This window comes from Leptonotus elevatus, chromosome 9, assembly GCF_054856555.1.
Source record: "Leptonotus elevatus isolate MCC_2025b chromosome 9, RoL_Lele_1.0, whole genome shotgun sequence".
Taxonomy (NCBI): Eukaryota; Metazoa; Chordata; class Actinopteri; order Syngnathiformes; family Syngnathidae; genus Leptonotus; species Leptonotus elevatus.
Genome location: NC_141247.1, coordinates 6,819,924 through 6,836,878, shown reverse-complemented (window position 1 = coordinate 6,836,878; position 16,955 = coordinate 6,819,924). Strand labels below are relative to the sequence as shown.

The following is a 16,955-nucleotide window of genomic DNA, read 5'->3' as shown; positions in this document are numbered from 1 at the left end:
AATTAATTTGAATTGAATGAATTTTTTACGTCTCTAGCCGTCAATGGCAGTGAATGAGTTAAGGAGTAAACCACTCCAGAACCAACTTGTCTGTAGCCATCCCCTGTTCTTGTTTGTTTCTCTAGAAATCATGCTCTTGTCTGCTGCTGATCAGCTACAAACACGTGAGCTGTAATCCATGTCTTACTGCTGGTTTCCTCCTGTGTTTGTTTGGTTCTGTCATCAGACACTATTTTGGTGAAGAACAAAGTGTCTCTTAGAACTGTGCACAATGTCAGGTTCAGAGCAAGCAAGTTTCCTGTGCGAGGGGGATGAAGAACACCCGTTTTGGAAAAGTAAAGACTTACTACTTACTATATAGCAATTCTTCAACGATATGCTTCTGCCAGCGTCACATGACGAAGTGATACAACATGTCAATTATGTCTGACCCCCACCCACCCCATGCAACTAGGGGATTTTTTTAAATTAGTCTTGCATTTATTTATAAAAGCACAAGTATGTGCTAATAGCAAAAATAATTGTCCAGAAAAAGATGCATCCTAAGATTGTTAGGTTAAATAGAGCGCACAAATGGGGCTTTTGTGTAGCGTGGTTAAATCTGTGCCCACTGTTGATAAGAAGGCTGTCATGACCAGTGTGACGTATGTTTGATGTAGCTGTTTGCACAAGTGCTTTTTGGGGGGGATTGTGTGACCTCAAGAGTTTACACATAATACATGTAACACCTTCTTTTTTTCAATGTGGTATGCATATAGAATAAATATTCGGTACACAATATAAGGACATGGCAAGATTTTTGGGGGGGGGAAGAATTCCTGATATATTTTATGCTACAAGCTATGAATTGAGAATATTTTTTTTATGACTTCCTGACTCAAAAAATGCTCATGACTCTTTGTTTGATCTGCAAACTCACAATGCCAAAAAAAAGGCCCTCATTTTGCAAGTACAACAGGCATATTTATTCAGAGATGGTGCAAATGACTTTGTTTGAAATGCTAACTATTCCGGCAAATACCCAAGAGGCTGCTGCTCCCGTGACAGAATTTTTTCAAACACAACAGTCGGAACTCTTCTTTAATCCCCAAAGCAATGGGGCTTGCCATAAAGCCACAAGAAATAAACAAGCTATCATTGTAAAGGGAAAGTAGATCATTTCAAGGAAGATTATGAACACGCAACAGTAGGCACAGCTGCACATTCTAGTCAAAGTCCTTAAAACCACAATTTGTATATTGGCAATCTACTAATGGTTTTGCTACATGATTTGGGTGTATTTTATTGCATTATACAAAGATATTTCACATTCTAGTTACTATGGGAGAGGAATATAATATCAGAAGCAGCAAGTGTGTTGCATTGAATTTCTACACGAAACTACAACCACTATACAAAATTGTATTTTTAATATTAAAAAGTAATTCTTGAGTTTTATTTTTTATTTTATTATAAAAAAAAAAGTTTTTTAAACAGCTCGTATTACGTACGACAGCATTGTGTGGCAAATTAAGTGAACATCCAGGAAATGTTGGACATTAAGAGAGGCTGAAGCCCGGATACTTTTGTAAATGAATACATTAATTAATTAATAATAATAATAAATATATTACACGAATCATAGTGAAGGCGCACTTCGGTAGTCTATGCTGTCACGTGATTGGCTGTGTGTTTGGCATATAAAGCCGCGCATTGTGCTGGAGCGCATCAGAGGAGCTCACACAAGGAAGAGTGGAAGAGAGCCAAACAGCACGAGGACGTACTGGACACGACGCAAAAGAAACTGGTGACATTAATTCGTCCATCAAGACAATTACTGGAACTGATGGAATGTTGATGAGGAAATTTTAACCTAAAGGACAAGTCGCTGCATTTTTGTTCTGTGGTAAGTCATTTGGCTGGTTTGGATGAAATAACTGATCGTTATAATTGTTAATAAGTTGGATGAATAAGTAACACCACCTCTCGACAGGCTTTATTGTTTATATTTAAGTGCATGCTTAAACCCTGGCAAGAAAATGTCATGTTAAAAGTTCACAGACGCTTCATGTGTTTTGGAAGTTACAGTGCTTAACAAATTTAGTAGACCACGGAATGCTGACCTATATATTTTTAATATATTTATCAATTTATGTATAGCCTATCTACTATATAGTTCTGTTATGATTAACTGAAATATTATGTTGGAGCTCAATTTGAGTGTTTTCCCAATGAAATGTAAGTTTGTTTGTTTAAAATAAGTTTTGAAAAAAAAAATGTAAAACACATTAATAAACGTTGATTAATACGTATTCATTCATGGTTAATTTGAAATGTAGTTATTTTCACAATCCTGAAAAGGGGGGAGGGGGTCTTGGTTAATTCTTGATTAATTCTTGACTTCTCGGAGAAGCTACTTGAGATGACAAAAATTTAGGTAGGCTTATAAAACATTTATTCAATTTGGAAATTCAAAACGGTAAAAATGTTGATAGCTCACTGAAATTGAAAGACTCCGCATTAAAGCAGTTCCTAATACCAGATGGCCTCTGAGACAAACAGTTTTAATGATCTGGTCATTTGGTAATCCGTATTTTTCATTTTATGATAAAACATTTAATTAAATTAATTAGACCAATTATTACATGCTTCATCCAAACATGGTTTGTAGTTTTGTATAGCAAACTACACATTTCATGGTAAGTTTTTTGTTTGTGGTGATTCATCGTTATTCCTCAGCTCTGGATCTCAGCATGTCTGTTTTCTTTTAATAGTCCATCGGTGTTTGTCTCTGAAAAGTGAATTACAAAATCAACAGGAACATTCAGTCCAAATCTAAAGCATTGTAAAAAGAAAAAAGTAATAATAAAAATAAAATCTTTAAAACAAATAACTCCCACCAATGTCACTAGAAAAACACCAGCAATGATGTATGACTGGGATTTATTTCACAGTTTATTGTCTTGAATCTTGTTGTTACTGAGGAAAGTTCCAGAAACAATCTGTGCAGTGTTGTAATCGTGTTTCCATTTTAGAGCTAACAAACAAAGAGAGTGCTGGAGTTCAGCGCAAATGTGGTGATTTCATACATTTCTGCTACCCTGTCTGAATTTAAATACTTGCTGATCAGGACTGTTGTTTAATTTATATCCACTGGCCTTTAGCCTGTGTCCTTATTTCCAGGCCATCCTGTGCGCTTTGGCACCTTTTCACACTTTCATCATCCCTCTGCAGTCATTACTCGTGTTAATCAAATTGCCATTTCTGTTCATTTCAATTTCAATACACGACTCCTTCATTTCCTGGCTCTCTACTTCATTTGTTGTTGAGCTTTCCATTTTTACAGACCATCTCCCTTTAATTTTGGAGTTGTCACAGCTAAAGGTCAGATGTAAAATATTTTGGATTAAGCTCTCTAAAAACAGTTGGGTCAAAAATAACCCAACGATGGGTCAACAATGGACCGATTTTCTACTTGGGTCCATTTGACCCAACTTTGGGTCCAGAAATGGGTCTTTTACTGTAACAACTCATAAATATTGGTCTGATCCTTTACTTGGGTCAAAAATAAAAAAATAAAATAAAAACTAGAAAGTTAGGTCAAATTGACCAATAAAGTGGATCGGTCCTTTTTTAAATCTTTTTTTTTTATCCATAATTGGGTTAGTTTTAACCCAACAGTTTTTAGGGTGAGTATTTGTTTCCAATCCAGATTTACATCCGACCACATTGTTCTCGCTTGCACGCTCAGTGCCTAATGACCTTGTCGCTTGACTAAAATGGGCCAGCACAAATCAGCTGAAGAGAAGATTGGGTGGAAGTCTTTAAGTTTTTTTTCGGGGGGGGGGGGGGGTTGTGTTATGTCTGTGAGTTCATCCATGTGATTTTGTCTGTGTGTACAAATACAACAAGCCTCTGTGTTTGGGACTTAAGCACAACTATCAATGCTCGCTGTGACCGGCAGACTGTGCATATGCATGAAAGTACTTCATGTGCATTCAGCAACATTATAGTGTAAAACAGTATTCAAATCAGTTGGTGATCTACTGCGTTGGTCCACAAGCATTTTATTTCAAGGCAGTTTGTGCGTGTATGATTTGAGATTCTCCGCTTTCCTCCCACATTCCAAAAACATACATGGCAGGTTGATTGAACACGCTAAGAGAACGTGAGTGTAAATGGTTGTTTGTGTGTGGATTGGCTGGCAACCAGTTGAGGGTGTGCCCTGCCAAAGACAGCTGCGATCGACTCCAGCGCACCTGCAACCCTCGAGAGGTTAAGCGGCTCGGAAAATGAATGGATGGATATCGTACTTATATGGGTAATTGTAAACAGATTTTTTTATTACCCTGAGAGATGCCCTTGGCAAAGTCTTCTAATGGTTTACACATGAGGTTCCCTGAAGACTAGTTTCCCATCCAACTCGTAAATTGGTATTATCCATTATCACCATTCCAATTGTTTGACAGTTGGTTCTGCTTAACACATGACAAGACTCTCTGTTCACATCATTGTAAAAAAATGTTTGCATTAGGGGTTTTTTCTTCTTCTGGAAGACATGTGTTCAAGACAAAAAATGTAATGCCAAAGGTTCTAGCTACAAAACCTAGCAAAATGTATCCCCAGAGTCAGAGAAAATAACTTTATATTGTTACAAGGGATTTAGTCGTAGAGTGGTTAACATAGCTGGCATAGGAGGAATTCTGCAACAATGTGCGCTTCACTATTGCCCTACACGTGTGGGCGGGCACAGGCAGTAGACCGCCTTTAAATGCCAAGTTTTTCTTCTTTTGTGACCTTTTCAGGGCTTTGAGGTCTACAGACTCAGGTCAATTAGTGGAGCTCAGGTTTTAAAGTAAACATGGTGAAGCGACATTTGGCAGTTATGCCGCACTCAGAATAAACCACAAGTCTAAATTATTTTAAATCCATGGGATGGGCAAGTACCAATACCAGGTACCGGGACTTATTTCAAGGTATTGGTACGTTCGGCTGCCCTCTTCTGGACGTTTTGCAATCAGCAACTAGAAATTAGAAGAATAGAAAATTGTCATTATTTTCATAAATGCTATATTGGGATATATAGGTTTTGATTTAAAATTATCTGGGTGTTTTGTTTTGTTTTTTTGGAAGAGGGAGGATTTTGTGTATCAAACGTGCTAATGGTATCGGTACATGCCGTATTGGTGACTACTGAAGAGTTACATTTAATGTCCAAATCTTTTGGTTGCAAATGTTCTTAAATTTGCCAATATTTGATCTTTTAGTCATTCTAATAATCTCTTTGTTTTCTCTTTGCTCTGTGAATGTCTTCACTTGTTCTGTTTGCTCATGTTTTTAAATGTTGTGCTTTTGGTTGCGTGAAGCACATTGTGTTAACATAAATGTGCTTTATAAATAAAGTTGCCTTGCTTTGCCATTTAGCTGAGATACAGTTGAGGGATTTGGGGCCTTACTCAACCTTACATGAACCTGAACAAGATGGATAATAAGAAATAAATGTTTTGTTCTTGTGCACAGCCAAATTATGATATGTGTGATACTTGAATACTTAACTTTAATTGGCTAATAAATTCAGAATGTACTCATATTTTCGAGCATGAATGCAATAAACTTGCGAGCCTGTTTGAAAGCTCACCTCTAAACAAATATAGTTTTTTTTTGACTTGTAATGCATGATGATTTGTCTATTTTCTCCTCAGGACATACATCTTGCAAAAAGGATCCAAGCCAAAAGCAAATAAGTGTGTAAAATGGGTATGTGAGATTGTGTACGTTGAGACTGCTGCGTGCCTTTGACTGAGGAAACGCCTCCCTGTGAAAGAACCTCCCTTTCTTCACAATGAAGGCCATCGCTTTGCTCTGTTTCCTGATGGTTGTGGAGGTCGAGGCCTCCCGCTTCATCCGCGACTCCCCGACTGTGCCTGACACTTCTGAAGTCTTCAAGAATAATTCTTCCATCTCACGACAACCCCCTCCGCCGGCCCGGCCAAGGGGCTCCTTCCCTCCCATGTGCATAAGGCCCACAGAGATTAAGCACGCCTTCAAGTATGTCAACACCATTGTGTCCTGCCTGATCTTTGTGGTGGGGATCATTGGCAACTCCACGTTGCTGAGAATTATATACAAGAACAAGTGTATGAGGAATGGACCCAACATTCTGATTGGCAGCCTGGCACTGGGGGACCTACTTTATATCATCATCGCCATCCCCATCAATGTGTATAAGGTAAAGAAAGTGCGCTCATTTGGATTGCTGTGTGTGGCTTTGCATCTTATTATGTTGCCCTGGAGACAGCCAACATTGCGGGTTTAGGAACACAATCTGCCATTTGATTTTTGATTTTGATTTGGTTCTTTATTGAACATATAAACACAAAGAAAACACATTACAAGCATAAAATATAAATTGAAGTCAAAAAGATTCAAAAAGTTCAAAAGGGGTAGGAGGAAGTTAAAAACGTATCTAGTCCTACCCCTTATTCGTTTTATGTTAATAAAATAAGAAGGTCGTGTATTTCAACAAAAGGAAATGTATAAACCTAATCATATATACAAGTGCACTTTAACATATGCACATTTGCCAGCGACACATGCACATGAAATTAATAGACATATAGCATAATACATTTATATACAATTTTCATTAGACTCATACCGATACATCCAAAGAAATTACAGCCTATATATATTTTTAACAGCTCATGTCTAATGTAAGTAAATGTTTTAAACTTTGCTTTTAAACAAGTTTTTAAATTCAGCAAGTGACTGACATCTTTTCAAGTCAGTTCCAAAACCATTTCACAAATTAACACCTTTTACAGAAACACACCTTTGCTTAATATTTGTTCTTGTTTGATTTTTTTTGTAGACACTTGTACCGCTTATGTTATGAGGACTCTCTCTAATTTCAAACAGCTTCTGAGTACTGTGGCAGAGTAGATTGTTGTGTACTTTATACATTATTTGTTCTAATTTAAATTCAACTAAGTCATAAAATGTCATTGTATATGATTTAATAAATAGAGAATGAGTTGGTTCTGTATATTTTGATCGATTAATAATTCTTATGGCTCTTTTTTGCAGTTTGAAAACAGGATCGGTATTTGTTTTATATGCGTTTCCCCAGATTTCCACACAATAGGTCAGATATGGTAATAATAATGAACAATATAATGTGTATAATGATTTCTTATTCAGGACATCCTTAGTTTTAGAGAGCATCCTATAATTTTTGACATTTTCCTTTTGACATTATATATATATATATATATATATATATATATAATTTTAACTAAATTTGTATTAATTATCATGAAATTACTGTATCATTGACTAAAACATGCAGCCATATCTTTATTAGTTTAACATTTTTTCCACTTCTATGTTAACAGGAGGATTTTATTGTACATTCAGAAATTAATCCATCTCTTTGTTTGACAGTATGAATGCAGCATTATTATACAATGGAAAGCGTAAAGCCTTCTTCAAAATTCTAGCTTCTGTATTCATTGCACCAACACGTCACATCCAATTCATCATCCTCTGGCCAGTGTTTAATTCATTATGGACTTATTCCACAAGTAATTCAGTGTTCCTGCATGCGCTTACATAAGTTATAGATTTGTGCTTAACAGTGGTTTAGTGGCAATCAAAGAAGGAGGAAATTAAATGTTTCCTCTATTGCAGCTCCAAATAAACATGGCTCGACACCATTCGCAGATTTTTCTTTCAATATTTTTTTTTGTTTGCTTTAGAGTTTTTGGTGGCGTAAAACCCTTTTCCTTGTGAAAATATGTCTTGAAGGTTTATCAGTTTATCAGGTTGTTTTTTTTTGGGGGGGGGGGGTTCTTGCACTTAACCCAGATATTATATGCTAATCGCAAAAAACTCTGAGCATGAATAGTTTAATTTCCTGAATCAAATTGGATGAACAGAAATAACCTTGATCGATGTTATAAGTAGGGATGTAACGATAACGGCAATATCGTGATATTGCGATATTAAATGTGCCACAATCTAGTCGTCCTCATGTCACGATATTAAAAGCAGCACATCTGATAATTGTATTCATTTATTTTTTAACTCAGGTTGATTTCCATTGGTGCACATCTAGCACCCTCTGCTGGCTAGTTTTTTTTTGTGCAGTTAAATTTTCATACGGCATGTTTTGACCCTTCTATGTTGAAAATCCAAGCTTTTTTAGTAAGAGCTCATTTTGTACAATATTGTTAAAAAAAAAAATTATCGCCAACCTCCCCACAATATTGTGATAATTATCATATAGCGACCTTATATCGTGATACTATCGTATCATGGTGTTTGGATATTGCTACATCCCTAGTTGTAAGCAAATTTAGTCTGAATATTTAGTATTTCTGGTACTTTGGTGTAGTCCAGCTCAATCTGTAACGCTGGAATGTAAGATGACATTTTAATAATAAACTATCAGCACATGTTAAAAAGACCATTGAGGTTTAGAAGGTCAAAGACACAATAATTTGAGACACTGCCCTGATGCTGAACTGATTTTATCAGCCTCTGGGAGAAATTATTTATCTGAAAGGAGACACACTGCGCTGTTATTTTTGGCCTGGACTACCGTATTAGAGAATAACAGAGGAATACAATTGAACTAAGATGCAATAAACCATTCCCTAACCACAAATGTGCCTGTTTTTATCATTGTCTGCAGCTAATAGCAGAAGACTGGCCATTTGGAGTATATGTCTGCAAGATGATACCGTTCATCCAAAAAGCTTCCGTGGGTATCACTGTTCTCAGCCTGTGTGCTCTAAGTGTGGACCGGTGCGTATTTTCGTAATCCACAAACAACTTTAGTGTGAGCAAGTGGCTGAAAACAAATGAGTGTGCATTCTGCATTGCATGTGCAGCTACCACGCCGTAACATCATGGAGCAGGGTGAAGGGCATAGGCATCCCAGTGTGGAAAGCAATGGAAGTGACACTGATTTGGGTGATTGCTTTGCTGCTGGCAGTCCCTGAGGCGCTCGCGTTTGACATGCTGGAGATGCCGTACAGAGGCAACAAGTTGCGTGTGTGTCTGCTGCATCCAGAGCAGAACTCCAACTTTATCAAGGTAGGCAGTACTGTCGATCAGGGGTTACCGCTTCAATTGGCCAGGAGTCGGCTATGGGCACCAAAGTATTGCCCTAATGTTTCAAGTTAAATAAACTGAAGCAGCTATTTTGATATACAAAGTATTGTATCACATTTATAAATTGTTGTAGGTTCGGTTTTATGTGACCAAATATGGTTCCTTGACAGAATAAAAAAGGGGATACAGCTATTAATGTTTAGGGACTGGATTTTAACTCATTCACTGCCATAAATTCATTTGAACTATTTCTATTAGTTTAACATTTTTTCCACTTTTGTTAACAAGAGTATGAAAACCTAGGAAAAAATTTTGTTATACATTTAGAACAGATATAACATTTGTGATTAATCGTGAGTTAATTAGTCATGCAATTAATTACAATTAAACATTTTACCCGCCTGACGCCCGTAATTTTTAATAGTTTATTTATTATTATATTTTTTTTCCTTTTAAAAAAAACTAACTAGTGAAATCATGTGATTAATTACAATTAAAAAATTTAATCGCCTAAAGCCTCTAATTTTTAATTATCTTTTTATTAAATTTTTTTTAATTTTAAAAAAAAAAAACTTTTTTTTTAAAGAAAATATTTTTTTAAGAAAAGATTACAAAAAAGATTATAAAAAATTAGGGGCGATTAAAATTTATAATTGTAATAAAAGCATGATTTCACTAGTTAACTCACGATTAATCACAAATTGTATGTCTGTTCTAAATGTAAAATACAAAAAAAAATTCTAGGTTTTTATACTCGTGTTAACAAAAGTGGAAAAAAAATTTAAACTAATAGAAATAGTTAAAATGAATTTTTAAGTCTATAGCCGTCAATGGCAGTAAACTAGTTAAAGAGTTTGAAAATGCACTTCCTTTGAGTGTGTTTGCATCTTTCCAGTTTTACCAGGATGCTAAAGACTGGTGGCTGTTCGGCTTCTACTTTTGCCTACCACTTGCCTGCACAGGAATCTTCTACACCCTCATGTCCTGCGAGATGCTGAGTCGCAAGAAAGGCATGCGAATTGCACTCAACGACCACATGAAACAGGTATGACTGCAAGCAGTGTGGCGCACATGGTAGAATTTTTTTTTTATTATTCTATGCATTGCAATGTCAAATAACTTAATCAGTTATTAAATAACATCATGCTGGTGGAAATAAAAAAAAAGTGGGAAGTGCAGTGCACATACGAGAGTAATGGAACGACGCCATATTATACCATCCACAATACCCTTTTCAAATGCAGACTGTGACGTGTACGGAATGTACCCATACAAAGAAGCTCTCTGACATGACAAACGAGTGCCCGTACATTAAACACATTAATGTCACCTACCTGAAGTTCATCCACCCATTTTATGAATTCTTAGCAGTTACAAAGACCGTTACCGTGAATTTTGTGATAACTACCGGTAGCACTATTACCCTATTTGATGTGTAGACATGTGTGGTGTAAAGGTTAGTGTTTTTACCCCATAGGTGCATAGTCACGGGTTCGAGCCCCGTTATCTATGTGTATTTATTTTTTATTTTTTTAACAACAGCCTATATGCCTACACAATGTCATTTTTGTATAAATGTGGGTTGCCCAGGTACCAGATATCATTTCCAAAGCAATTATTTCCTTGCAAACATAAACATTTTATATTGCTGCCGTCTCCTGTTACCTTCAGAAACATTCGGCAAACATCGGCGCATACCCCGAAGTGCCTGGTCTTCGTGTTTGTGAAGTCACTATCAACAAGAAAGCGATGAGAACTGTGGCTTTATGCTCTTTTTTTAAACATGTTTTTTTGTTGGTTTGTTTCTTTTTCTGTATTAATAACGTTTGTGTTGTATTCATAATTTATTTGTGTATTGTTTAGAATTGTTCTATAAAGTTATATGAAAAAAAAAGTGTTGGTGAAGTCACATGTGATCACGCGAGAGCTTTCCCTCAAAGGACTGAATTCTTGACCAGTGGTGGAAGACAATCTTTGTGTGTGTGTGTGCGGAGCTGTGATAGATTATCTGAGCACCCCACACACAATACGACCAAAACTGTTAAATGCCCGATTATTTTTTTTTTTTATGTGCGGGATCTGACAAAGATAACAAATCTTTGAAAAATCCTTACGTGCGTGCCAGGCTTTAAAAGCCCCCAAGTTGAACATCATTTTGTCTTTGTCTAGAGGAGGGAAGTGGCCAAGACGGTATTCTGCCTTGTGTTGATTTTCGCTCTCTGCTGGCTGCCACTTCACCTCAGCCGTATTCTCAAGAAAACAGTCTACGACCAAAATGACCCCAACCGCTGTGAACTCCTCAGGTAGGCAAATACGCTGCACATGTCATGAGAACCCATTGTTCTCCGTCTTGTGACTTCCTGTTGAATTCACCGTAAAGCCCTGTCATCACTTCCCACTCCCTCTTTTCAGTTTCCTTTTAGTGATGGATTACATCGGCATCAACATGGCTTCACTGAACTCCTGCATTAACCCCATTGCCCTCTACTTTGTCAGTCAGAAGTTCAAAAACTGCTTCCAGGTGAGACACAATTCAAAAGGAAGATAGTTGTTAAGCTAGATGTAAATCAACAGAAAGGATGAGGTTTGTTTCTGGCAAACCCGTTTTAAAGCCAATACTTAAATTCACAGTTACATTTATCAAAGTAAAATGCAGAACAATGGCGCACATACATGATGGTTTGGGTGGTTGACTTTGGTGGTTGAATGTGAGTACAAATTGTTGTTGGTGTTGATAAGCGTCGACTGCATGGTTACTACTATACAATGTAGTATCCTTTTGGAGAAACAGAAGCAGTATAGAAATAGCAAGAGAAATCATATAAATAGAAAATGGATGGAAGGACAGTACACACATACATACACATACGCACACACACTGTGCTGCACTTACGTGCAATTCAGCATGTTTGTGTGTGCCACCAATAGAGCTGGATGATACAATACAGTATAAAAATATATACCGGTAATACAATAATGCATTTATTTTTTTATTAATTTTACTTAACCATATGTAAAGTAAAGTTACAGTAATACAGTCTTGTATTAAGGGGTGATGGCTAAATCTTGTCGCGTTGTGATACTTTAGCTAATGCTAAATGCTAGCTTGGTTGACAGTTCAACAGTGCTAAACAAGCCTATGCACTGGCTCTCTGTGCCGTTTACTTGACGGCAGTCACGCATTGTAACAAAATATGGCACTAAAAAGCTCAATTTGCGGTAAGTCGAACACCAGTAAACCGCTGTATTATGATAGTTACTTAGCCACTCCATTTTGACACGAAAGCAGAAAGTACCGTATTTTCACGACTATAAGGCGCACTTTAAAGTCTTATATTTTCTCAAAAATCGTCAGTGCGCCTTGTGTGTGGACAAGGTCCAAAATCTGACTGTGAGAGAAAACTTTCCGTACACATATACAAGAAAGGCGGACTTGACTGAGGCCAGACATGAGAGCATGAAAGAGTCAACTTGGTAGTAAGTTCTCCAGCCCCACCTCTCCCTCGCCCCCTGCCTCACCCCCATGTGTTTGCTCTGCCAATTGTGACTAAAGCATGCATGTTCAGTGAGCATGTGTCCTCTTTTTTTCTTTGTTGCTTGTTTCAGAGTTTAACTAGCCACTTACAAATTCATTGTTTGATTGACAGCTCTCTCCAAAACAGAGCGGTTTGCTCGTGCAGGGAGTGAGGGAAATGGAATATACCAAATACAAAGAGGTGTCCGGGCTAAACATGGCTTTTACCTAAGAATAAGTATTAAATGAATCAAGGATAAAATAAAATAAGGGTGTCAGGCGATTATTTTTTTTTTATCTGTTCAAAATGTACAATGAAATATTTTTTTCTAAGTTTTCATACTCTTGTTAAAATAAAACTGAAAAAATGTTAAACTAATAGAAATATGGCTGCATCTTTTATTGTTACTGTTTACTGTCATTGATACAGTAATTTAATAATAATAATAATAAAAGTGAGTTAAAATTAAAAAGATGTACTATACTGTAAAAAAGAAAAGAAAAAAAGTGTAATATAGATTTGTGTTGTGGCTATTTTTACGCCACTAGATGGCATAATTGCATTTGTAAGATGTTGGTGACAGCTCAGCGCATTTTTCTTTTCATATTAAGAGCTATCTCATCTTTAACATGAAGTAACTTTTAAAATGTTAAAATACAACTTGACTCCAGTTTCCACAAATATTATTTTATTATTATTAAATTTCATTATTATTATTAAATGTATTACTGCTCAATTTTGACATGGATGTGTCTGCTGCGTAGCAAATGTAATTCCCCCAGTACAGGCTTTCCAAGTAAGGGACAGTTATTAATCGCAGCGTTAAAGGAACTTTAAATTAACAAAAAATTAACGCACTAATGATGGCACCCCTAAATAAAATAAAAATATCTAGAGGACAAATACCATTCAAAATATCTGGTAGAAATCTAATTTTCTATGTTAACTGTTGTTGTGTACATTATAATTTAGTGCAATGTAAAATAAATAGTATAGGGCTGGGTAATAAATCGAATGAATTCGATACATCGTCATTTAAAAAATCGAATCATTGAAAATTTGCTAAGTAACTATCATAATACCGCAAGTTGAGCTTTTTAGTGCCATATTTTGTTACAATGCGTGACTGCCGTCAAGTAAACGGCACATCCAGCCAGTGCATAGGCTTGTTTAGCACTGTTGAACTGTCAACCAAGCTAGCATTTAGCATTAGCTAAAGTATCACAACGCGACAAGATTTAGCCATCACTCTTTAATACAAGACTGTATTACTGTAACTTTACTTTACAGTGCGTCTTATTTACAGTAATTGTCCATTCATTAGCTGTATTTCTATCTCGCAAGGTAGTGGTAATCATTCATAAATGTCAAGAGAAATGAGCACATTAATTATGCAACACATCCCCATTGTGTGCCAATGCATGTGTTCATCCATGGGAAAGTCCCAAAGGGCAGACTAATTGGCTCCCTGCGGATAAGACCTTTCCTGCATAAAACATGATTAATAATAACCATTTTGTCCTTGCAGTCTTGCCTGTGCTGTTGGTGCTATGGAACATCTATACTGGACGATCGAGGTTCCGTCCCAGGGTGGAAGGGCTCCTGCCACGGGAATGGACTAGATCGCTCCAGCTCCCGTTCCAGTCAGAAATACTCAAGCTCCTCATAAATATACACACAAGCTTAACCTGCGCTTCTTATCTTACAAACCCCATGCCAATGGACGTGATATCAGCGCAATGTTGAAGTCTTCTAGACTCGAATTCCGAAGTGGACTGAAAGATATCAAAGGGTCAGCCCAGAGTGGACTGTACCCGCAGTGGGACGACACCAAGGCGTTACATTCACATTCCACACGTAAGCTCCTTAGGCTGAATGTTGCTCAGAGGAAGCTAAATGCATTTATCAAGTCTATGTGAATGTCTGTACATGACTATTAATTCCATGCAAAATTGCAGAAAAGCACAGACATATGTATGAAAATATATACTATATGTATATCTACATCTCTCTACGTTTTATCTATATGTATGTATATCTACATCTATACATATGCTACGTACATGTACATACATAGGCTATACTGTATTTATACTGTATATTTATCTAGAGAGAGATTAGTACTCTATCGCATAACAGCACGGAGGCTTTCATAAGCTCAGAGAGAAGAAGGCAAAGTGGGAAAAGATGACCCAGATGGCATTGCTTTAAAATGGCAAATCATACTTCTGCATATGAATAGAATCAGTCTGTAAAACTAAGGAGTGAACATCATGCCAGAGAAATTGTGGCGATGTCACGTTGTCGAACGTCAAGTGAAGGGCAGCTGCTTCGAAAATATATTAAGTACCAGATCATTGACAATTTGTGACTCTGAGGTGGTCATAATGGCTGCTATTATTTCATTATTCCTGCTTGTTATTGCTTAATCCAAATGTGTATGACGTCTTGTCTTATGACGGCTACTGTTTCAAAACAAAATGAGTTAGGATGATCCTCGTGCTAGCAGTTATTATTTTCACCTCCGTTGCTGTGTGGTTGCCGTTGTTACGACTTTTGGCTCGGCCCACCAGTCACAACAGGAAACCACTTCAAAGAGACTCATTTGAAATCTGTTCAATTAGTTGTGACGGACTGTGCTGTTTTTAAGAAGCACTTTTTGCTCATGTTTATAAGTCTTTATGAAGCATGGTTTTTTTATACATTATCATTCTATTAAATATATTACGTGGACTGAAGTCAACTTTTGAAATCTTCTGCATTTCTAAAGGTGAGACCTTACAATGTGAACGACAGTATATTTTTAAAGAGATGTAGCAAGAGTACCTAGAAAGCGCTCAGCAATTGTGACTGAACTTTTTGTGCCATTATACAGTACACTGTCTCACTGTCTGGACACGAATGTTGGGACACCTGACTATTATACCAACAGGAACTGTGAATGGAATAAAAGTGACAAAACTGTCTGCAAGATATTGGAGTATAATTTTTATTTTATTTTTTTTAAGGTCAGAGGTTATTACTCATTGCTGTCCAATGTTTGATGGGTTAAGGTCGAGTTTCTTCGACTCTCATCCAAACATGCCTTGACGGACCTTGTTTTGTGAACTAGGGCTACCGTACCCGGTCTGTGAAAACATTGCAGGGAGTGACAACCTTTAATAATTTATTTCCAAGATCCATAGCCTGAAATCACAACAGCCGCGTGTCAGTCTCATTTAGGTATGGGCAAATAACCGCTAATATATTGATACATCTACATACGCAGTTATTCGTTCCGCGACCCCATTTGTAGCTCAAAACAAATGTAAACTGAGGCAAATTTTCCCATTGAAATGAATGGAAATGCAATAAATGTGTTCCAGCACCCAAATTATATTTATCAGAAGTGGGCATGCCGTCAGTATTAATGGACTGTCTGCCAGTCCGTCACTGACGGACACCTAGTTTGCTGATGAATGACGAGAAACTTCTGACGGAAGTTAGTTTTCGTCCATCACTGCAATCGTCTCTAATCGGGTAAAGTACAGACGGTGTTTGTCACTGATAAACGCCTGTTTTGTTGACGATTGTCTGTTAGGCCTAAAATAGTGGTGATGAAGTGATGACAGAAGTTTGGTTAAAATACGACGGACTGACGGTTACAGTTAGGTTCATCTAAAAAAACATTTTTTAAAGAACTGACAATGACGGAAGTGTGCCCAGGGCGCTGATGAAAGACCAGCAAAGTTTTGTAAATTGTCCACCTCTATATTTAATTATGTATTAAGAGGACAACAGCTCCTCTATTGAACAATAATCTCCTTCCAAAATAAAGATCGTATTTAGATGTTTTTCTTTTGGCTATTTTCTCATTTAATCCGATTTTAAAAAGTGTGGATACTCGGATGATTTGGACACACAAACCGCTCTAACATGATAAGATGTCGGCCCACGGAAAATCTTTTGGATGAAAATCTTTTGCTGAATATGAGTGCTTGAAGTTCAGTACAAATGGATATAAGTATTTAGTATTTGACTAAATGTGAGTCAAGAATAGCTTTATACAGCTCAGAATTCATCTTACTTACAGTACAGAAGTCCCATTGTTATTGCTTAGTGTCCTGCATTTTAGTGTTGATATCGCAAACATCAAATATGTAGCACAAGTAAAACTATTGTTTGTTAAAAGGCTCTCTTGTCAACTTAATGTTGCAGCCTCCAAGGTATGTCTTTTTGATAACTGATTATTTTCCTTGTACCTGTACATTGAGATAAGTTTAAAAAAAAAATCATACTGGAATATACATTACTATCTGGTGACATTTTTCTTTTCTTTTTTAAATAAACATCATACATTGTATT

The 16,955-nt window shown here is 36.7% G+C and overlaps 1 protein-coding gene across 1 annotated transcript; it reads left to right on the top strand.

The window, feature by feature from the left end:
- Positions 1–1,707: 1,707 nt before the first annotated feature.
- On the top strand, positions 1,708–15,586 carry LOC147168223 (endothelin receptor type B-like). The gene is made up of 8 exons (XM_086085043.1): positions 1,708–1,885; positions 5,682–6,208; positions 8,675–8,787; positions 8,874–9,078; positions 9,992–10,141; positions 11,266–11,399; positions 11,509–11,617; positions 14,140–15,586. Exons 2-8 carry the CDS (start codon positions 5,822–5,824, stop codon positions 14,278–14,280), a joined length of 1,239 nt encoding a protein of 412 aa, XP_085941169.1. The 5' UTR covers positions 1,708–1,885; positions 5,682–5,821; the 3' UTR covers positions 14,281–15,586.
- The last annotated feature ends 1,369 nt before the right edge of the window (positions 15,587–16,955 follow it).

What these genes read in the sequence shown, in the direction of transcription:
- LOC147168223 (XM_086085043.1), top strand. Translation starts at nt 5,822, where the DNA reads ATGAAGGCCATCGCTTTGCTCTGTTTCCTGATGGTTGTGGAGGTCGAG. An exon ending in TCCCCATCAATGTGTATAAG is followed by an intron (nt 6,209 to 8,674) that starts GTAAAGAAAGTG and finishes CATTGTCTGCAG; the next exon opens with CTAATAGCAGAAGACTGGCC. An exon ending in AGTTCAAAAACTGCTTCCAG is followed by an intron (nt 11,618 to 14,139) that starts GTGAGACACAAT and finishes TTGTCCTTGCAG; the next exon opens with TCTTGCCTGTGCTGTTGGTG.